The sequence below is a fragment of the Thunnus thynnus genome, chromosome 4, assembly GCF_963924715.1.
Source record: "Thunnus thynnus chromosome 4, fThuThy2.1, whole genome shotgun sequence".
NCBI classification, from domain to species: Eukaryota; Metazoa; Chordata; class Actinopteri; order Scombriformes; family Scombridae; genus Thunnus; species Thunnus thynnus.
This window is the reverse complement of record NC_089520.1, coordinates 2,664,045-2,687,358: the sequence shown is the minus strand read 5'-3', so window position 1 is coordinate 2,687,358 and position 23,314 is coordinate 2,664,045. Positions and strand designations below refer to the sequence as shown.

The following is a 23,314-nucleotide window of genomic DNA, read 5'->3' as shown; positions in this document are numbered from 1 at the left end:
ATTCACCCAAACTAACACAAGTCTCATACGTCAGTGGTGCAGTATGACACAGTGGACGGTAAGTGAGGATCAAGAGAAGTGAAAGCATCGATTGTGCAACACCTTGTGAGACAACATGGAGAGGAAAAATGAAACCAGTGACTAATGGTGCTGTTTCCAGATAAACTCCACACAATCATCTTTGCATCTGGATGGAAACGGGAAGGTTGTAAACACCAGAGCGAAAGGGAAGCACTAAGAGAGAGAGAGTGAGAGAAGAGAGACAGGGAGACAGAGAGACAGAGAGAGAGAGAGAGGGAGGGAGGGAGGGGGGAAGTTTTCTCACCGGAAGATGTCGTCACTCAAAGTATTTCCACCCCTCAGGCAGCTTCAGCTTTACGGAAACAGAAACATGACAACAACATGAAGAAATCCAAACACTGGATTGTTTGGCTTGTAATTTGAGTTTTATCATATTTCATGGTTGCAGTGCATAGAAACTTTTGTACTTCACTTTTAAAAATAACATTTTGACTCCTACCATTGTGGAAAAACCATGTGACTAATGAAGGCTGTTGCTTAAAGTGGGTTATTTTATTATACATGACATGGACAAAAGTATGTGGACACCCACAAAACAAAATGATGTCGTAAACTAGTGTTAAACATAAGTCCATTGTTCTCTGTTGGGAAAAAAATCACCTTTAATCAGAGTCTGTCAGGCTGCCACACACTGTGGCTTGTTGGCAAATGGTTTGTTATAAAAATGATTAATTATTAGCTTGTTATTAGCTTGTTATCGTGTAATTAGTGGAGATAAACATAACTTTTTTCTTGTGTGTCACGCTTAATGTCTATTAATAACCAAATTTAATATTCTTGAGCCTATAGATAGATAGATAGATAGAGAGAGAGAGAGAGAAAGAGAGAGAGAGAGAGAGAAGGGAAACAAGAAAAAGGAAAACAAGGAAAAGAAAGTCACATTAATCATAAAAAAACAACAACAAATGAGATAAGAAAATTATGGTAACAGAGAATAAAGATAGGACCATAACGTTAACTCTAATATGTTGAGAAGAGAGAAAGAGACAACTGCAATTATGTAAATAACTGCAAATATTCTATTACAATATATTATTTTGAGAAAACGATTACACTTTGTACATAACAAATACAAAATCATTTATAAAGTGAGAGAGATATAGATTTGTTGGACATATATATATTGTGTAATCCCCCCCCCCCCCCTTCTTTCATATAATGTATTACGTATGTTTATTGTTGTATTTAGCATTCATAATGTCAATATCATCAAAAGGTTCTTTCCTTTTTCATTAGCGGGGATAAGTCTTCGGGGATAGCCCTCGTTTTATAATTAAATGCTCCGCTTGTTTCAGGAAAGAATGTTGAACGTGACTTACGGTAAGTATGCATATATGTGGCTATGTAGCAGCTACGTCACAGAGCAGCTCGTCAGCCATTGGAGGAGAGCTGGGGAGTTACTATATAAACCGAGATCGGCTCGAGCGCCTGCAGTTAAGTCGCGCAGACACAGTAGAGAGAAGACGTTACCGATAAAGAGACGTTAATGGTGATAAAGGTGAACAACTGGTGAACTACTGGTGAACTATTTGTACGTTTCTTGGACTATATCGGGACACCGCTGCGGAGCAACTATACCTGAAGAGACACCGGTGTAGTTATTAACCACAAAGCTAACGTCCAACGGCTTTTAATTTAAACTTTTAACGTTAACGTAACTGTTACCTGAAAGGACCACCATGCTCCACCTTTGCCTCGTGTTGATTTTATCTGCCTCCGTTTTCTCAGAGTCGGTAAGTTGTTTACTTTACATTTCTTAAATGTGAGATAAAAGTCTGAAAACGCTGAGTTTTCTTCGGTTGTACCGGCTTCGCTAGCTCACGTTAACCGCGACTCAGATAGCTGTGATTTAACGTCAAAGAGACCAACTGTTGTTTTTAAAAAAAAAAAACTTTTAAGGCTCAAACATACAAATAAAGTTGGTATAAAGTAGGTAACACAGTCACACAGCCTCAGTGTTGATATCCAGCTACCTTCATGGTTAGATTTAGGGCTGGAGGGAGGGAGGGAGTGTTGGCTGGGGGGGAGAGGGACACTCAGGCATCCACAGCCCGCTGCTATTATCCAGTTTGGGGCCCAGATGGGGGGAAGCTGCAGAGTCACTTTTCCTGCCTCTGATGGGACATTTGGGCTGCTCGTTTTACATGAATGACTCTTTTTGATCAACAAGCCAGAGCACACGTTTGATTTCAGTGGTGGAAAGTACATTTACTCAAGTACTGTTGTTAAGTACAGTTTTGAAGTACTTATACTTTAATTGATTATTTCCATGTGATGCTACTTTCTACATTTCAGAGGGAAATATTGTACTTTCTACTCCACTACATTTATTTGACAGCTTTAGTTACTTTTCAGATGAAGATTTGACACAATGGATAATATAACAAGCTTTTAAAATACAACACATTGTTAAAGATGAAACCAGTGGTTTCCAACCTTTTTGGCTTTTGACGTCTTACAAAAAGCAGTGTGTAGTCGGGGTCACATTTCACATGTCTATGAGTTGTTAACAGCTCCACCAAATAGTGATTTTTCCCTCTAAACTTCTCACATGCTTTGATTTCAATAAATGTTCAAATGATCCAATATTTCAGCAAAAACCAAAGATTAGAGAAAAAGTCCAAAAACTGAAAACAGATTTGTGTATCAGAACTTTGTTTTTTCTTCTTTCCTCTCCCATTAATCATCTCACCACCCCTCAGATTTATCTGCTGACCCTTTGGAGGGGCCCCGACCCCTAGGTTGGGAACCACTGGACTAAACTAGCTAACTGTATATAAAGTAGTGTAAACTAGCTCCACCTTCAGCAGCTACAACAGTAACATGCTGCTCTAACACTGATGCTTCACTATTAATAATCTAATGATGTCATATATAATAATATATCAGTCAGAGGGACCAAACCACTACTTTTACTGCAATACTTTAACTACATCAAGCTCATAATACTTATGTAGTATTATGTAGTAGCAGTAGTAGGATTGTTCATGCAGGACTTTTACTTGTAATAGAGTATTTTTACGTTATTGTATTGGTACTTTTACTTAAAGGATCTGAGTACTTCTTACAACTTTCTCCCTCTATTCTTAAACGTTGCTGCATATTATACTGTAGATTAGAGCCGCAACAATCAATCAATTAGTTGATTGCCAGAAAAATAATCTATTGATTAATCGTTTAAGTTATCTTAAAGAAAAAGTGCTTACAAACGCTCCTCTAACGTGAGAGTTTTCTGCTTTTCTTTATTTTATATCTTTGTAAACAGAATATTTTTGGGTTTTGGATTGTTAGTCGGACAAAACAAGACATCTGATGTCATCACCTACGCCACTGATGGACACTTTTAATATTTTCTGATATTTACTAACAAATCAATAATATAAATCTGAAGTTGCAGCCCTACTGTAGGATTTAAGTGTCTTTTATTCTGGCTGATTGTTGTGACATTTTGATGCAGTCAACAATCATGAAACTTTAAGATGAGAATAATCATTCTCTTAGCATCTAAAATGTTGAATTTCTCAGTAGATGTCCGTCAGAAGACTCTGCTTCATGAAGCACTGATCCTCTGGGGAAAAGTTGAACTGCGTCTTGCTGTGCTGTGAAAGTCTGACTTAACCTCAGAAGAATTTGTGTACCGAGCAGCGTCACCGAGCTGGAAGCGGCTGACATATACCCACGTTATTTCACGAGACACCGGAGGGTTTCCATGTGTACTTTTATGACTTTTAGGAGTTATATGCTGTAATTATTTCTAGGGTGTGACCCATCTTGATTTGACAGAAAAAAAACCCCTATTCATGTGGGCTTTCTCTTTATCACTGTATCACTTTTCTGCTCTGTTAACCAGCATTTTCTAAAGTTTAAAGTCAGGCTGTTGTCCTGTTTGGTGTCCTTCTGTCACACAAGCCTTGTTTCTTCATTGTGCAACATGTGTTATTCAAACACCTGAGAATGTCATGGGTTGACCCAGACCTGCCCTAATATGCAAAGGACAGATTTGCCATGTGATGGTGTGTGTGTGTGTGTGTGTGTGTGTGTGTGTGTGTGTGTGTGGGGGGGGGGGGGGGGGCTCTGTGTGTGGGTTTATGTGGTGGCGGTCACACAGGCAACTAACCTGTTTTGTGTGTAGAAGTTGGCCTGTAGCTTCTTCAGTGTTGTGTAAATGGAGAGAGATGTATGTGTATATACATGTTAAAGAGTAACAATTACAACATAGAGGAAGTGGAAATAAACTTTGCAGTAACATTTAATAAAAAGGGTTTTTAAAAGTTTAGAACACAGTGGATTAATAGAGGAAGATATTGATTAAATAAAGCATTTATCAGCGTGAAAGCACAAACCACCAGTTGCATTGACGAGGCTGTCGGTTACGTCCATCCTCATATTCTTTGCTTTTTAACATGAACTTGTAGCTGTGTGTACTGGAGTACTAATACAGGTTGTGTGGATGCCACCCACACACAAACATTCCCCCCCCCGCCTCCCCCCCCAGTTAGCCCAGTTGGTCAGTACAAATGGTGCGAGAAGGTGGAAAGCAGTAAAACGCTGACTTTACTGGTCACTCTAGGTTTGACTACATGCCTGACATTTATCAGTTTACACTAAAAAAAAAAAAGGCAGCGAGGGTTTGAAAGCTATCACATGCTTCAGCATGACATATTGTGACACAGTGATATTTCCCATGTGAAGCCAGAAACACTCGGGACTCTGATCCTGAAGCGAAGGGGCTGAACTCTCATCTGCCGCTTCTGTCCAGCAGCATGTCGCTGGCGTCACTATCTGCTGCATTCCTCAGAGCTTCTGCTCATTCTCCCTCATCTTGTCTCTTCTTCTTTTTGATTTTTTTCCTCTCTGGAATGTGACCTTTGGTGACCTTGACCGGCCCTCTTGGGGATTTTGCACACTCGGAGGGATCTCAATAGGGCCCCGGGGCCTTTTCATAAGAGACACTCCTTTCCTCCGTTGGGTGGCTGCGAGCTAGCCTAGCGTGGCTACACCTACAGCTTTCCCACCGGGATATACTCTAAAGCTGCATCGATTAATCAATTAGAGAATTAATTGGACAGTAACTCTGATAATCCAATAATGATTTCAATGAAGCTGCAGCAACTTTAATCATCATTTAAGTAAGTTTGCAAGCAAAAATTCATCAGTCCAGCTTCTTTTCTTTAGTATTTTATGACAGTGAACTGAATACTTTGAGGTTTTGAACTGTTTGTGAGACTAAATGAGACATTTGAAGAAGTCACCTTGGAGTTTAGGAATGATTACTGTGATATTTATAGACCAGATGATTAATTGATAATGAAGATAATCTGTAGTTTAGTCTCCACTCAGCCTGTCTCTGTGATCAGTTGTCATTCCTCAGTAAGGCCCTCAGCGGCTTTTCTCCCTCTTTTTTCTTTTCTTTTCTCTTTTTTTTTTTTTTTTGCTACTCTTTCCTTTGATGGATACTTAGCCTCTGAGCTATGACAATCCTTCCCTCCCTCCCTGCAGCCTTTTCTTCTCTCTACCCACTGAGGTCATTATTGGAATGTGGGTTTGGCGTTCCCAGCTAATCGATAACAATGTTCCTTTACCTGACAATACAGCCAGCTCTGAATGCAAAAAAGGGCTTTTTTTTTTTTTTTTGGGGAGCCGCAGGCATGATCGGAATGTTTTTATCAATGCATTGAGTCGGCTGTCTTATCAACAGGATGCCCAGGGACGATTAATTTCTCAATTCTGGGAAGTTATTGCCTCATTTAGCGAAGTCTATCGCTGCCTGTGGTAGATGTTTCAGAGGCTGTTTTTTTTTTTTTTTGTACAGTTTTATCAGTTAGTCCAAGATAGACCAAGCCAAACAAACCCTTTTTTTTTTTTCCATTGACCTCAGCATTTTCTGCCCATGTATGGTCACACATGCAAACACACACGTCTCGAATGAGAGTTGAAAGATAGGAAAGTACAGTAAGTGCTTGTGTTTTTAAAAAAAAAAATAAAAGGCACACAAACGCAGATCTCTTCAAGCTGTTTTACGGTTTTCATCTCAATTAGCAACGTCAGAGCACCTTAATTTACTAAATGTGCTTGTGGGGGCAACTGTGGTGGTTAATCAGGGTAGGAAAAAAAAATCCTCTTTGCCCCCGGAGTTAATCCATGTTGCACCACCAAACCTCAGCTTGTTGCCTTTGGAGCCTGGAGGCTGAGTCCATTTGTTATATCTTGTTGGAATGTGACTGGTTTTGCATTTAGCCCCCCAATCATTTGCACCAGAATGAGCCAGAGGTTTTCTTTTTTTTTAAGGAAGTTTTTTTTTGTGTGTGTGTGTCTCTTTTGCATGACGGGGTGCACTGAAAGCTTGTGCGGTGAAAAGAAGGGAGCATGATAAATAGTATCACTAGGATGTAATAATGGTTCCTGCATTGCTGTCCGCTGGTCTATAAAATCCCTTTGGGCCGTGGAATGTTGGCACAGAGAGAGAGAGGAGGTTTTTGTCCTTCCTGCCTGTGATGGAGAGCAGTCGAGAGTCTGATTTCCCTCCTCCCCCCCCTTTCCTCCACCTCCCTCCACCTCCTTTCAACCGCTACATATTCTGGCAGTTGTAACGGGAACTATATGAATACATTCAGGGCAGAAGTCGACCATAAAAACCCCTCCTTTCCTGCTTATATCACTTTCATCTAACAGTTTCTGGAGTCTTTTTGTTGGAGCAACTTTGTAGTTAAAGTTGAGCCTGCAGCCGTCGGAGCAGTAGAGCTGCAATGATTAATTGAACCGAGGAGAATTAATTGGAAACTATTGTGGTGATGGAGTAATCGTTTCAGACGTTTTATAGGCAAAAATACCAAACTTTCTCTGGTTTTAGCTTGTTAAACATTAGCATTTCATAGACCCAGCGATCAGTCTGTTAATTGAGAAAATAACTGGCAGATTAATTAATTAAAAGTCTAGTTTTTCTTCTTTTGTTACTTTCAGCTTGTGCTTCTCTTGTCTTTTAGTCTACAGCTGCAACAATTAGTTGAATGATTGATTAGTTGATTGGCAGAAAATTAATCTGAAGGAACTTCGATTGTTGTTTAAATGATTTTGCAAGCAAAACTTCATAGTTTCAGCTTCTCTGATGTTGATAATTTTTGGCAGCAGATTTTCACATTTGGGAAACTGGAATCATCAAATGTTTGGCATTTTTTTCTGCTTTTCTACATGTTGAGTTTTGTTTGTCGGAAGCATCCTGAGATTTTACGTTGACAGCCTGGGAAACACGCCTAACGCCACCTCCCTCTGTCTTTCAAAGAAAAGCTGTTGTGGCTTTGTGATGGACGAGTAAAAATATAGAGAACCGCAGAACATGCAATATGAGCCCGGCTGTGTTTCCATCAGGAAATGTATGATTGAGCCTGGAGGGAGGCCGTTTGATGTGGGCCTCTGCTGTCCCAGGACACCCTGTCATACTCTGACAGATGCTTCTTCCCGGCCTGAAGCCAGACGGTTAGCAACTATCAGCGCTGATGCACTCTTCTCCCAGAGCTGAACAGATGTATCTGACTTGAAGAATGGAGCGGTTGCATGAAATGTAATAATCAAAATGATCTACCCTGATGCTAGGCAACACAATCAGATATCCCCATAATACTGACTGACTGCTTCTGTCTGTAATGTGACGATGTTTCAGGGCTGTTTGTTGAAGATGTTCACACATAAAGAGACTTTTGAGACACAGTCAAGTTTATTACAGGTTTGCACACTGTATGATTGCATGTTAACTCTTGTATAAATCTTGGCTATGTGGACTTTTAACCTTCCTATCATGCTCTTCTGTATCTCAGAGGTTTATGAGCATGTCTTTGAGCTCAGTAGGTGTGTGTGGCAGCACGCTGTCTTCATTATTTTTGACTTAAAGCAGCTACAATTGATTATTTTTCACAATAACAATGTCTGAGCTGTCAGTGTGTAACGTGTTTGACTCGTAGTGATGAACCTACAGAGAATTATCTGCAGCTCCTCTCGGAGCTTTATAGTGAGTTTCAGCTCATTGTTTATCTGTCCGGCTGCAACTTTACTGTTTTGCTTCACTCTCAGCGTCTCATAGCGTCGTTTTCAGAGTAAAAAAGCTGTAAAAAGCAGCTGTACATTACCTGCAATTGGTAGCGAGCAAAAACAGAGCTAAAAGAGAGAGAATACTGGACTGACATTCACCAGGTGGACACAAACATGTTTAAAAAAACTAGTTTAACAGTTGGGGAGAAAATTACATAAATATTCAAAACACAGCTGAAACAATTTGTTTATGATCCTCAAGGGTAATAAATGACATCGCATTTGAGAACACACGGCTCTCCCCGAAAACCAATAAAACATGACGGTCTCTGGACAGACAGAACACTGCTACACACACACACATAAAGGCCGAACACTATCACAAGTTAATCACAGCTGAATTATTTGGATTTGAAGCGGACAAGGTGGCCTCTGTTGCTTGACAATAGGTTCAGTGACTGTGGTGCCCACATGGGCTGACTGAAGGGAGCCAGTGGTGGTCTAATGTAGAGAGAGAGGTAGACCCCACACACACTGTGATGCACACATTAATACAGGGACACACACACACACACCACATCAAAGAGCTACTGTATTATTGAGACACATTTGTCAGGAAGGATGTCTGAATAAAGGAGTAAACCCTCGTACCACCCAAAAGCTCTATGATCTCTGCTGCGTGTGATCAGTCGATCAGGAGGAAACGTTCTCAGCGTCTTTAGTCTTCCTTCTCTTCTGTGATAGTAAACTGAATATATTTGGGGTTTGGACTGTTAAACTATAACGGCTTTTCTTTTATAGACAAAATGATTACTTGAATGAAATCGTCAGACTAATCGATAATGAAGCTGATCATGGGTCGCAGCCCTACAGCAGGGCACGAGCTCGTTTGTCAGGGAGGATGTCTGAATAAGGGGAAAGCCCCCCCCCCCGTACCACCCGCAGGCTCTCTGATGTCTGCTGTGTGTTTGTGTCTGTATGTCTGACAGAAATGAGGTCAAATAAGGTTGTTTTGCTAGAGGTTGTTGTTTCCACAGAACAACACTTCACCTGAAGAGCTTTACCATGAAATAGCCACAAAAATAACCAAGCATAACTTCCCTTACGGGTTAATTTCTTTCCTGTAAATCAACCACCTCGCCGCAGGACGTCGCGGTCTGATCTCGTACCTGGAGGAACCAGAGCAGCGGTCCTCGGTGGCTCGGGCCGGAGCTCTTCTTTGTGTGTTTGTCTCTCTGTGTGAGTGTACAGAGAGTCTTGGCTTCATTGTAGAGAAGACAGGAATGTGGTGGCTGACTGTGGAGCCGAGGTCCCGGCTACTTAGCTGACCCACACCGAGAGACGCATTCCTCAGTCTGCCAAACTCAACATCACCGCACAGCTTCATACACTCCATCACACACACACACACGCTGACTTTCTATTGTATTTTTAGACCTTAAATTAGGGCTGCAACTAATGATTATGTTCTGTTGATTATTATGCAGACAGTACAAAATGTCTAAAAGTTCTGAACAAACACACATCACAGTTTCTCAGATCTTCAGATGTCTATTTGTCTGACTAACAGTCCAAAACCTGAAGATATTCAGCCTAACATGATTTAAAACAGAGAAAAGCTGACATGTTTGCCATTTTTGTTTGAAAAATGAAATCATTAGCTGATGTCTGATTACCACAAGCAACAAAATATTCTCCAGTTGTGTCACCATAGATCTGAAATTACATTTGAACAACAAGTAGCTAAGAGACTTTGAGGTTAGTAGTGTGTTCACTTGTTCTTAGAGCTGTAACTAATTATTAGCTTCTCCATTAATCATTTAAATCACAAACAGTGAAAAATGTCCATCAGTTTCCCCCGAAAACCAAAGGTGACAACCAAAAGTCCAAAAACCCTTAAATGTCCCGTTTAACCCTAACCCTAACCCTATAACCCTAACCCCTAACCCTGGCCCTGGCCCATATATGAAGAAAAGCAGCAATTCATCATATTTGAGAAGCTAAAAATCACAAAACCTTGTATGTGGTATTTTTGTTTTAAAAGACAGCTGACATATTTCCTCAGCAGGTTGATCTGTAACATTTCCTTCCTTTGCTAGTTATTATTGATTCAGATTTTATAAAAAGCTCTGGAGAGCAGGAGTGGATGAACCTGGTGAGAAGTAGAGCGAACACACCAGCAAGGAGGCAGGGATCATTTCATTGGTCAATAATACACCTGGCGCTCTACTGGTCGGGGAGTTCGACGGGGTTGTTGGATAAAAAAAATCCAAGAGCAGAAATTTGAGAGCAGACGTTTGACGAGCAGCCTGAGCTGAAGCTGGAAATCTGTTGAAGTAGAGTTTATCTGAGTGAAGTTGAGCAGAGTAAATCTAAGCAGCAGCAGGACCTCTCTGAGTGTGAGGGCAGGGTTTGAAGGGGAAACATTACAAAATCATAATCCCAAAGAAAGAAAGACAGACAGGAAAAATCCCCATTATCACTGGTAGTGAGTCAGGCCAACGTGTACTGGATGAAGTTGAACATTAACCGATAACACAAGTGACACATCTGTTAGTCAAGTGTCATTAAACATTGCAGTTTGTTAATCAATGCCAGAACAAACTTTAATATGGTTTCAGTTGTAATTCAAGCAGACAGGAGACTTTATGTACAAACTGGCAAAGCTAAAACTGCAACGATTCATCCACTTAATCAGCAGATATTTGATAATAAACAGCACTAAATGGAGTCTTTTTTACTTTTATATTAATTCAAATTAGAGGATGTTTACTGGTGTAATGACCCACAGCTATTCAGGGCCAACTGGTAAAGAATGGGAGATATTGTGACCAACTCTTCATGAACGGACACGTGTCTAAAACGACTTAAATAGTATAAATAAGTCAGTTGTTTTGTGGCATAATTCATATTCATGCTTCTTCTCAGAGACTTTTATTAAACACTGAGTTGATCTGTCTTTAGATGGATGTTTCCTGTTTTGCTCTTTCATATTATTTCCTGCCATTTAAAGCTTCGAGCTGATCCTTCAGCTGATAATAACCTCCTCAGTAGCTTTCCATTTAGTCTACTGGGCTGTAATGTCTTTTTGATCCGAGGCAGCGATATGTTTGCCTGAGGGAGTGACATCAAAGAGAGAAGAAGGGAAGACATTAAGAGAAGCTTCTGTAAGAGTTTGGCTCACAGGCATTCGGCTTATTTGTCCATCAGTCATGGATTTGGTAATAACGGGGGGGAGAATCATCCAATTGACATGGCATGATGGCTTCATCGGAGGACAGGAAGTGACCAATAAAGGCCGTAACGATAAGACCAGCGACGTTTCCTCAGGAGGCGCTCATCAAAACTCAATTACGCTTATCAGTGGAGGCTGAATCAACGCAGTCTGCTGCACAGCTGCTCCGTCTGCGCAGCTTCTGTCTTATCTACAAGAGTCAGAGGAGCAGAGCTTCATAGGAGACAAATGGCTCAGGTTGTTAGAGTTGAATATTACTCATTTTAGTGAGTAATATTTGTTTTTGTAATAAAGAAAGAACAGCCCTGATTGACTCAACATGTAGCTGATTGATCAAATTAGTAATCATGACTACTCCCAGATATGAGACCTAGACAGAGAGTTAGATACATTCAGGTCTCATTTTCACTTAACTGTTAGAGTTGAAGTGGACAAAATGTTTGATTGACCTCAAGGTTAACGTATTATCACAGACGTGTGTTTCCAAAGTCTACAATGAAAACTCCACCAGTTACCTCGTCATACATTGACGCCTCCGCTACCTGTACGTTGATGGCTGTGTTGCCATAGAGTCTGGCATGGTGCTGATAGGTGGAAACGCTGCTATAGATAGACGGGGAGCAGGTAGAAGGAATGTAGAGCTCTGCTGTCACAGCAAACTGCAGGGAACACAGTAGGTGTGTGTTTGATAAACACATAGACTTCACTGGAACTCATCACACAAATGAGGCCCATAATGGAAAGAGTCGCTCAGTGGTTTCCAGGCTATGTGAGGGGACTGTTTGTAGGAGAGAGAATGACGCTGCGCTCTGAATCAAACACAAACACCAGACTCTTATGGGGCTCTTTGGATACTATAAACTAGAGGACTTGGACTCCTGAAATGAGTCTGTGAAGAGTTACGTCAGGGGGGTCAGAAGTGCATCTTACAAGCAGATCAGGCGACACAATACATGGTGCAAATCCTGCTGGTTCAAGTATCACCACAGCAAGGGGGAGGGGGGAGGGGGGAGGGTGGGAGTTGGAAAAACAGGATGGGAAATGAAGAGGGAGTGAAATGTGAAGAGGTGAAGGACGAGGAAAACACAAGGAAGGAGGGAAAGGAGGTTGAGATCTTTTATACCTTTTTTTTTTTTTTTTTTTTTTTTAAACCATATCTGCTCCGGCCAAAAAGGCAGCTGAACATCACGTGGAAGATTGTTAGAAAACTACAACTGTTTTTTGGTTTTTTTTCTCGAAGAGGTCAAGAGACGTCCGACATCACAAAGAATAAGGAAGCACATTCCTGCGTGCTGGTGTTTCTTTTTGGGTCTTTTCATACTTTGTACCTCCTCCACGCCGCCGTGTGAATGGACCAGATGCCTCTCTCTGTGTCGGCAGATGGAGGGATTGTTTTCTCCAGTTTAATGAAGGGAGGCTGCTGGAGGCTTATCCCTGGTTACCTTGGTCATTGATATGCTCTCGAGGCATCCACCGGCATTGTTTGGTGTCAATGGAAGGGACAGACCCAAAGGCTGGGTGGCGGGTGTCTTGACAGACTGCCTTTTCAGTGAATGCGGACAATTGGTAACTGGAAAGTTTAGGACCTCCATGCTGAGATGGGGCAGGATAAACAGGACGGGACGGACGGGACAGGAAACAACCACTTTTTAGTGTTTTTACCAGCTGAGGGAGTTTCCTAAATCTGACGCTACACTATGAAGTCACAGTGGAAGTAGCCAAAAGAAGAATTTGAAGGGTGTTTTTATTAGTTTATTATATGGTATGGAAGCAAAATTGGTAAAAATTCATTGGTTCCAGCTTCCTAAATGTGAATACTTTCTGGTTTTCATGCGGTTTGATCACATTACTACATACCATGGCTTTCAGTGAGTTTTAATGTGTCGATCAGGCCTGGTTTTTTTGTCAGATCTGATGACATCGAGGTCACATGTTGGATAGCTTCAGTCTCGTGGGTGTTTTTTTTTTTTTTTTTTTTTTTTTTTTGCTTTGACACAGCGATGCCAAATGAGCTCTGCAATTAAGAGGCTTTCATTAAACAAAGAGCAGCTTTGTTTAGCCGTTGGATGACTGACTGTTGCGGTTCAGACCAAGAGTCCCACATAAAAGATTATCTGAACTGATAATCACTGTTTGAAGTCTCGTCTGAGAACAGGTATCACGGTCACAACGGTGTATCTGAGAAAGGAATGACCTCCATGCCGATACGTCTGGACTGTTGCAGGTTTTTGCGTCACTACCGCAAATAATATTTCCTGCTTCTTTCCGTTTTTAACCATTCGGTTTGCTGGAAATCTTTTTTTGGTTTTTGGCTGTGATCCACATCCAGCTGCTTATCAGCTGCCGCACATTAGTCAGAAAATAAATGAGGCTGTGAATCACTGATGGGAGGACAAAATGGTGATCTGTTGGGGTCATAAGTGGCGTTTAAAATGGTTGCCCAAGAACTTTGTTAGTTTTTCCTCTAACCATCATTTTCAGGAAATGTTGTTGGAGAGATGATCATGAGCTGGATGTTTGGTTAGCCTCTGTGCTGTTCTGTGGTTTCCTTCTTAAAGCACTTTGTGTTGTTGAGCCCATTAAGGCTGTTTTTTGTTGTGATCACATTAAGCTGCATATGAGAGCGTCATAATTTATGTGGCAGTTATGATGCTGGGTAATTTAGTGCTTTATACTTACAGAGTGAGTGAAGTAATTTTCTGTCGATCGTCTAATTGTTTCAGTTCTGCTTTTACAGTTTTTTTGTCAATCGTTCACCAAATAAATGCTGATCAAAACAACAGTTTAATAGTTGGCCAACAGGCCTCCATGACTGAATGGAGCTGAGTTTAACGAACCAGACAGACCCTCATTCAGTCATGTTGGTTACATAACTACTGTTCAAGCTCTTTCACTGTCTGTACTGGCTTAAATGTTTTGTTTTTTTTGGACAACGCATGCATATCTTTGTTCTATTCGCACAATAACAGAGTACCACACAAGTCTTCTGTTATAGAATACAGTTTTTATTATTTGTGTAAAAAGGAGACTTCCGGTTTCATCCGCTCTGTTGTGTCGTCCCTGAATACATTCTTGGATTTGGAACAGCTTGTTTTTGTCCCCGGCAGACTCGGTGGGACTTGGCCTGAATCCCATCCTGGCTTCGCTTCCTGGGAGAATATAGTAAAGATGGACTACCCCCCCCCCCCCCCCACATCTGATAGTAACTTCAGTGGGCTGCCATCTTTACTTTAAACATAACAAAAAAATTCTCAAGCTTTTGATCCTTTTTTTTCCTCCTCTGTCTTGCTGAATAAACCTGGCCTGTTGGGACAAGTTTCAGCAGCCTGTAAGACTGTAACGCTGCTGCTTTAGAGCCGTTTCATGTCCATGTTTCTTAAAGATCAGGGACATATGATGTTCTACTTAATGTCTAAAACTATTAAGTAAATATCAAAATAGCTGCTGGTTAATTAACAGAAAATAAAACCCTTTTAAAATTGGCAGAAAATATTCATGTAAGATGGTAAGAAATAGTAAGAAGCTGATTGAAAAAAGTAGTAGTACATAGTAAAAGTTGCCTTGGGGCACGATATTTCACAGCACTGTAAAATCTCAGTGTTACGGGAAAGAAAAGCTGTTTGAATGAATGAGTCATGCCGCCGTACTTCAGTGAATAAACCCGACTTGTTTCAGCACATCACAGCAGCAGACTCCCATCTGAACGGCAGTGAGGAAATAAAGTGCCACTAGTCACCATTTTAGGATTTAAGACTAGATACACACTCTCCACCGGTCACGTACCAGGACATAATGAAGCAGTGACTCACAGCCTCCGCTGGGAAATGTGGGATGTTGAACTAATATGAAAATTAAACTGGAAATGTGTCCACATATTTGTGTTCAGGAGGGAAATTAACACACAAGTCAGATAAGAAATTGATGTGAAGTTGATCTAACAAGCTACAAGAGTCCATGAAAACTAATTAGCAAACAAACGGAAGTTAGAATAGTTAGATAAAAGTTGAAATAGTTAGCTGAAGTTATGGATAAATATGTCAAATATCCAGATTCTGCTTCTCCAACTTCACCAAACCAACAGAAACATTAACATCAACCGTTTGGACAAAAAATATCGCAACACTGTCGACTTTTATACAACCGACGTTGAATAACACGCAGTTTAAAATCCATTCATTCAACATATTTACAACATGACAGATGGTGTCGATCTCCACAGGATTTACAACGACTTTGGTTTTTTCCTTTTTTGAAACTGTTAGTTTTCTGAAAGAAAAGGAATAAATGAAAGAGTGAATGTTTGCTAAACACAGCAGGGAGTCTTCATCAGCTCACCTTGTCGCTTAGAGGAATCACAGTAAAATGGCCGCCCTTGTTTGAAGCCCCCCCTGTGTAGTTACAATGGGTGGGGGGGGGGGGCATTCCCTCCTCCTCCTCCTCCTCCTCCTCCTCCTCCTCCTCATATAGGCTTCTCTTTTAAAGGCAGAGGATTACCTTCAAACACACATCGTTACTATGCCAAGCATTCGGGGAACACACACATAATGCTGGGAGGCCCCGGGCAGGCTTAGCCACCAGTTAACCCTTAAAATTAAGACCCTGACAAGACTCAGATGGAAGTAATTATGAGGAGAAGGACTGGCTGTGTCTGACAGGGAGAGATAGAGAGAGAGAGAGAGAGAGAGAGAGAGAGAGAGAGAGAGAGAGTAAATGAGGATGTTGTGGTGATGCCCAGGCATGTTTCCAACGTGATTTTGTGGTCGGCTTTTGTTCTCGGTAAATGGAAGGTTTCATTGAAAAATGGAGGAGAGAAGAAAAAAACCAATGTGCTCTGCTCTCTCTTGTATCTGGAGTTTTGTTTCTTTCCATTAAACCAAACACAGTGATTGGCTGCTTCCCATCACACAAACTGTAGGCACGTGTTTCCTCTGTCTGTCTGCCATGTGATCAATTTACTTATCAATGAGGTTGAGTGGCTGAGAACACCTCCACATCATTCATCACTTTATTTCAGTAGATTTATGGCTAAACAAATGTCTTCTTTTCTCCGACCAACACATTGAATCTTTTAATTATACATTTAATATAATTTAATATAATTATCAAAGATGGATTGGCACAAGAAGTGGAACAAATAATCCTGGTTTCCAGATGATTAATCCCAGAAACATTGATGATCCTCCATCAGATGGTCAGAATGTTAATTTCTCCAAAACTTTAGTTACGACCAAATACCTTCAAGACTAAAGACAGAAAATAAACAAATCTTGAAGCAGAGAACTTTTTCCTTTTTTCTTAATCAAACAACCAGAGCGATGAATCGATTCAAGGCTGAAAAGATCAGCAAATATTTTGATAATCAATTAATCTTTCCTTTTTTTGAATCTTTTAACTCTGCTTCCAGCAGCTTCTCTGGACGACTCAACTGAATGATTCGACTAATTGTTTGAGCTGTATGTTGATTGATTTACTGCCTGACAGGTTTAACATGTTTTCACTGAGACAACAAGGTGTTCACAACATATTTGTCATTAATGGTGATTTATAGTGACAGAAAAGAAAATTTAGCACCATCTTCTCTTTTCTATTTTGTCCTTTTTATCCATAAATGTCAACCAGATAAACAGAATGTTTAATCTCAAGTGTCTGAAAACATAATATCAAATATAAACTTGAGTAAAAAGATGTGAGAACATTAGTGGCCTCTGTTTTAATGAAGCTCTAATGCTGATTGAGTGTGTGTGTGTGTGTGTGTGTGTGTGTGTGTGTGTGTGCGCTGAGATGGTAATTAGGCTGATGGAGGTGTGTGTGTGTGTTTTTAATCCCGTTCACGCTGTTTACAGAGCAAATGGTCAATGAAATTAAGTGTGTTAATGTGATTAAAGGAGGTGGATGTTAAGCTTCACACTGATTAGAGACGCTTTCTTTACCTCATGCAGATTTCATGAACTTTGTTCTTCACACTTCACGTTAGTTAGTCGTGTGTTTCCTGCCGTTCGCCGAGTCATGATTCACTCACAGCTTCCAGTTTAGAAGAAATCAGGTTGATTGATCGGCTCATATTCAGTTTAGAGAAGCGTTTTGAGGCTTTTTTTATGTTTGAAACTTGACTAATTATCAGAATAGTTGCTGATTAATTTTCTGTCAATCGACTTAAATAAACTAATCAGTTGCTGCAGATGTTTAACAAGCAAAAATCCTGATTTCAGCTTCTAAAATGTGAATATTTGCTGTTTTTTTTTATTTTAAATTAAATATTTTGAAACAATTAGTTTATTTTCTGTTGATCACTTTGCTGTTTTATAGTTGATTAATAATTTGTCAAACAATAATGACAAATCTTCTCTGGCTCCATTTTTGTGAGACTTTTTTCTGCTTTATCTTTTTTATAATGTTTCCTTTGATTGTCTTCATTGTTTTATTTTGAAAGGTTTAGCATGTCTGAAGACTGCAGAGTATTTGTGCCACATTAACACGTCGTCGGTATCAATAACAGACGGTTTGGTGACAGATTTGAAGACATCGTGGTTTTTGGTGGTGAAACAGAAACGAATGAGTTTTAAATCATTTTCCTCTAAACAGCAGCTTCAGAGGATGAAGGTTTTTTTTAATATGCAGGTTTAGTTTCGTCAGGATCTCCGGTCGTCTCCACCAGGCAGTTAGAGTCGCTAATAACTGTTTTTCTGCTGATCAGCGCGTCCAGAACGGGAGACGTTTCTCCTCCAGCGAGCACAAATCTGTGGTTTAGAGTAGAAAAGGACGTCCAGATGATGGCTGGTTACCTGCTGTAATGGCTGGTGAAGAACTGAATGTGCTGTTGTCTGCTGATGACGGTAGTTTACCAGTGTGATTACAGACACTGCAAACTGGATATTTTTTTTTTATTCTTTATTTTTGTCCCGACTGAATTATCTCAACAACTATTTCATAGATTGCTGTGAAATTTGGTGCAAACATTCGTGCTTATTTGATGTAATCATCTCAAGTTGTCTTTACTTAACTGGATCATCAGATGAAAAATTTATTTAATTTACGACTAAAATCCTGCAAAGCTCCTCACATTCCCATCAGCCTCAGCTGTTCCTCCGCTCAGCCTCACAGCGCCGACTGTAGACTCTAACTGTTGTTTTCCTGCTGTGTGTTGAGTATCGTTGCTCCGGACATCCCACTGACCCCCCCGTGCTCTGTCTCTGGTGTCCCAGCAGGTGAGGGAGACGGAGACGTGGATGCCCATGAAGACCACACAGACCGCTGCCTTGTCGACGCACCCGGGCGACCTGGAGTCTTCAGGAGACTCCCAGAACGGCTCGGACTTCGGCTTCACAGACAACGAAGGAGACGAGGACGACGATGACGACGATTACTACACAGACACGCTGTACGACGACGAGGACGAGTACGACAACTTCTCCGGATCCGGTGACACAGGTCGGTCTCTACAAAGACTTTGCAACATTTCAGATGTACTTATTTAAACTTGAAATCTGATTTGTAACTCAAATATACAGACGTTCAGATGAAATAAAGAATCTGCTTCCTTTCACAGCAGCGACCGAGTCACCTGAACGAGAGCTCAGGCCGTCAGCGAAGGTGAGAAACGCTTCATGAATAAAACAGTTCATTTAAACCTCGGTTTGTTTACCGTGTAGAAACAGCAGGACGGCGTTCTCACATTTCCTCTCTCTTCATCCTCAGCCTGACGCCAACGTCAACAAGATCCCGGAGGCGGAGCGTCCCACGCGGCCGACCGTTAACGAGGTGGACATCGTTAAGAACAGTAACGAAATCCCTCTGCTGAGGAACGAGCCGAAAGCCAGCGAGGACTACCCATCCAACGTCCTCATGTCCCTCGCCGGCGAAGACAGCATCTTTAACAAGACGGAGGTCCTCGCAGGTCAGTACGCAACCCGACAGAATGATGAGTTAACTAACACTCACCAGCTGGACAGAAACTCATGAACGTTGCTCGGTAACCGCCGGATGTTTGCTGACATCGTCTAACATCTCTTTTTCCTCCCTCGTCTGTCTCTTCCAGCTCTCATCGCGGGCGGCGCCGTCGGCCTGATGTTCGCCGTCCTCCTCATCCTCCTCCTCATCTACCGCATGAAGAAGAAGGACGAGGGCAGCTATGATTTGGGGAAGAAGCCCATCTACAAGAAGGCGCCCACCACAGAGATCTACGCATAGACCCTCCCCCCTCCTCCCCCCCAAAACACACACACACACACACCTCACTCCCTTTAAAGCCCTCGAAAAAACCCAATCAGGGCCAACGCCTGGCCTCACAGTGCCTCATCATCATCATCATCATCATCATCATCATCATCATCATACCTCCTCTTCCTCACTTTTTCCTCTGACCGCACAGCCGGTCGGAGGACGGACGCTCGTAAACACATCAGGAGAGAAGCCCCAACAACACAATCGATTGACTGACTCCTCCTACCTGATTAATATTATTGGTGCTCTCTCAACCAATCAGAGGCTTCGTCGGTGTCTCTCTGGTTTTTGGAGAAAAGGAGCAACAGGAGTGGACTATTTCATCTGCGGTACACGGTGATTTTTCATTTCGTCTTGTGTTTTTTTTTTTTTTTTTTTTTTTTTTGCCCCCCACATCGAGAGAAAAAAACAACACAACTTTCTCATCTCATCTTTTTTTTTTTTGTCTTTGTTCACTTTCCAGTTAAAAACACTAACACTGTGCAATGATTGTCTCAGTATGGTACACATTAACATCCAGTCCAGTTATTTATTATCTCCTCCCTTTATTTTTCTTCTCCTTTGTTTTTTTTTTGTCTTCCTGGGACTGCAGCTTCTCACATTACTGTAGCAAATGACTTTTAAATGAACATTTTTATTTAAAAAAAAAAAAAAAAAGATCTTGTGATGCAGAGAGATTTTCAGAAATGTCCGTTTTTTTTTATTATTATTATTATTAAAGTTCCCTTCATGATGGGAGACGATTAACTTCACATTGATTGAATCTTGAAAAACGATACCTCTCAATAACACTGCGTCTTCTGCTTTTTATGTCATCCGTTACAACTAATCTTTAATATTTACAATGATTTTTCAGGCCGATATTGATATTTTAGAGTTTTAAAAAATCAGAATAATTATATATTGGCTGATATAAATTCTCTTTTGTGTTTTTTTTTTTTTTAAAGAATTAAGAAATGTGCTGGTTGTGGCGCCTTAATTACAATATTTGTGAATGCTTCTTCTTTGTTGGTTCTCCTGAGAAGACAAAAGGGGTCGAAGTATTTACAAATCATTGTTTCTGCCTGCACACGCCGAGCAGAGCAGAGCTCACCTCCCCACCAGACCATTCAGTTCATGTTCTGTACATTTTCAGAGTTCATTAAAACGACCTTGAAAGACTTTATTTTTCTGTTACTGTCTAAACTTTCTGGCATGTTTTTTTTGTTTGTTTGTTTGTTTCTCCTCATGCAGGGAAAGTCCTGTCAGTCTGGCACGTAGCGCAGGATAAGTGAGCTTAACTAATCCGGGGGGAAAAAAAAAAGAATTTGCAAATACTGTATGACCCAGAACACACACACACACACACACAGAGTAAAGTGTTGTTGTCCTCTGCTGCCAGTTTGACTTCAAAAGTCTGGAAGATGTTTTACCACTATAATAATTATAACGGTTCCTCCAGGGTTTGTTTTCTGTTATTACGGTGAACTCGACTGGAGTCAAACCAACATGCTCCTGCAGGGTGACACACCTACATTCCACACACACACACACACACACGCACACGCAGCTCAGTCATGTGTGAAACCAGCAAAGATTCAACAACATGTCGACTGTAGCTGCCAACCTTCTTTCACAGTCACGTTTAAGTTAAAAGAAGCTTTTTTTGGTGGAGTTAGATGAGATATAAAGCTACAAGCGGCCGCTAGTTAGCTTAGCTTAGCTTAGCTTAGCTTAGCATAAAGACTGGAAACAGAAGGAAACTGCTAGCCTGGCTCTGCCCTCTTTATGCTTGTTTATTTACTTTGTACAAAAACTGAGGTGTAAAAATGACAATTTCTTGGCTCTGAGCAAGAAATCAGAGACGGAAATGAAACCACAACATGTTTTTACTCTCTAGTTTTTATACACATAAAACAAGACGTAACATGTTATTCGGTGAGCTTTCAAGGTGCTGGTCGGTGGTTTTTGTTGACTTTGTACAGAGCTGCTAAGCTAAGCTAACAGTAGGCTTATAATTAACAGATAACTCACTCTCTGACTTCTCTCTTGGAAATGATTTAGTGGTGGAGAGTTCATGTCTGTCTGTTTTAAATATTAAGCTACAGTTAAAAGTTTTAAAAATGTTCATTTGTTCCAGTTGGTTTTTTGCTTTTTACTGTTTCTTAAGACAGAACCAACGTAAAACCATAACATTCACTGATTCAACAAATACGATGTATCGTGTTAATTAGTGAACTTTAAAAGTGCGGGAAGGTGGATTTTGTCGGCTTTGGACAATAGACTGACTTTAAAATAATCAAATTTATGCATAAATTTATAAAGTTGTTTTTTTTCAACAATTGCGACCAAGAAACTGAAAAATCAAGCCGTTTCCAGTCTACAGCTAACTGTAACTCTGCCAGAAAGTCAATAAATATGTTTCGAAAATGTCCAACTGTAACATAAACTCTGCCTCGTTCTGTTCACAGGACAGTTTCAGTCATTTTTATATAAATGTTTGGAGTTAATGATGGATCCAGTCAATGTTTGTCCACTGATAAAAGAATCTTAAGCTCTGTAATCGGAGAAACCGGTAGTTTATCTGTTGTTTTGTTTTTTTTTTCTCTCTTTAATCACGGGGTCGATTCTCTCAATAAGCTACGCAGACAGTTTGTTTTCTATGAGTAATCACTGAAGCCATTATGAACAGGTTAGACGCTCACACACACACACACACACACACACTGCTCTACCAAGGATTTGTAAATAGTCATTAGGTAAAAATAAAAAAAAAAAAACAAAAAAAAAGAATAACTTGGTACTTAGCCACATCCTGGCAACGAAAAATATCTACCAAATATTTAAATGCCAAATTGTTTTTCCTGTTTTATTTTTGTCTCCCCGCAGTAACGTTCATGTGATTTACTGTAAATGTGTTTTGATACCGATGCGAATACTAACTCACCTCCTCTCATTGTTCTCCAGTGTTTTTATTTTTTTCCTCCAGTAGATCAACTTGTTCCCTTTTTATTTTATTTTTTTTTGTATTAATTTAACTGTCAAATTATTTTATTGCCTTCTTTCAGGTTGGGGTTTTTCCCCCTTTTTAAGCTGTTGTATATGTGATTTCAAAAAGTTTTATATACACTAGTTTGAGATTTTCAGAGGCAAATAGTTTTGAAACTTTTTATTTTGTAAGAGTTTCTATTATCTTTTAGACTTTTTTTTTTTTTTTTGCTTTTGTATTTATGTGTTTTTTTGGTTGTTTTTGTTTGTAGAAGGATTGCTTATGTGGTTGGTGTTCATCTCGTTGTTCAGGGGATGTTGTGCCGAGGAGCCGTGTTGTTCAGGAGCAGACCGGAGCTGATTATCACTTGAAACTGTTGCTTTTCAAACATTTTGTTGATCTGTTGGAAGCCAAAACGGGATAAATTCACTTCTGTAAATTCAAGGTCTCTGCTTACAGGAGCTGCCAGCTGGTCATAGAAACGTCTTGATATTTGTTTCAAGGCCCAAAAAACACAAAATATCTAATCAAGAAAATACTGATACATGCTTCCTTCAAGCATGTGTGCAGATATCAGCTTCCTCCCTCAGATAGAGCTGTAACTCATTAGATTTCAGCAAAAGAATCTATTTCATTGTCTTTTTTTTAATAAGGGAGTGAAACAGGATGAAAATCATTTCAAACGGTAACAGGCTCCAGGTCTGCTCGGTCAGCATGGGAGAGATACGTATGTTTCTGCTGCTTAATGTCACAAACACCACATGTGAATCACCAATGGAGTGGAGAAG

The 23,314-nt window shown here is 40.4% G+C and overlaps 1 protein-coding gene across 2 annotated transcripts; it reads left to right on the top strand.

Moving 5' to 3' along the window:
- The first annotated feature begins 1,506 nt into the window (after nt 1-1,506).
- Nucleotides 1,507-23,122, top strand: sdc4 (syndecan 4). Of its 2 annotated transcripts, none has more exons than XM_067586162.1 (5): nt 1,507-1,814; nt 18,541-18,766; nt 18,885-18,928; nt 19,034-19,232; nt 19,374-23,122. In XM_067586162.1, the coding sequence occupies exons 1-5, from the start codon at nt 1,761-1,763 to the stop codon at nt 19,523-19,525; spliced, it is 675 nt and encodes a 224-aa protein (XP_067442263.1). In that variant the 5' UTR covers nt 1,507-1,760; the 3' UTR covers nt 19,526-23,122. The 2 variants fall into 2 exon arrangements, with proteins under 2 accessions (XP_067442263.1, XP_067442265.1); XM_067586164.1 differs by having other exon boundaries at nt 1,508-1,814; nt 18,544-18,766.
- The last annotated feature ends 192 nt before the right edge of the window (nt 23,123-23,314 follow it).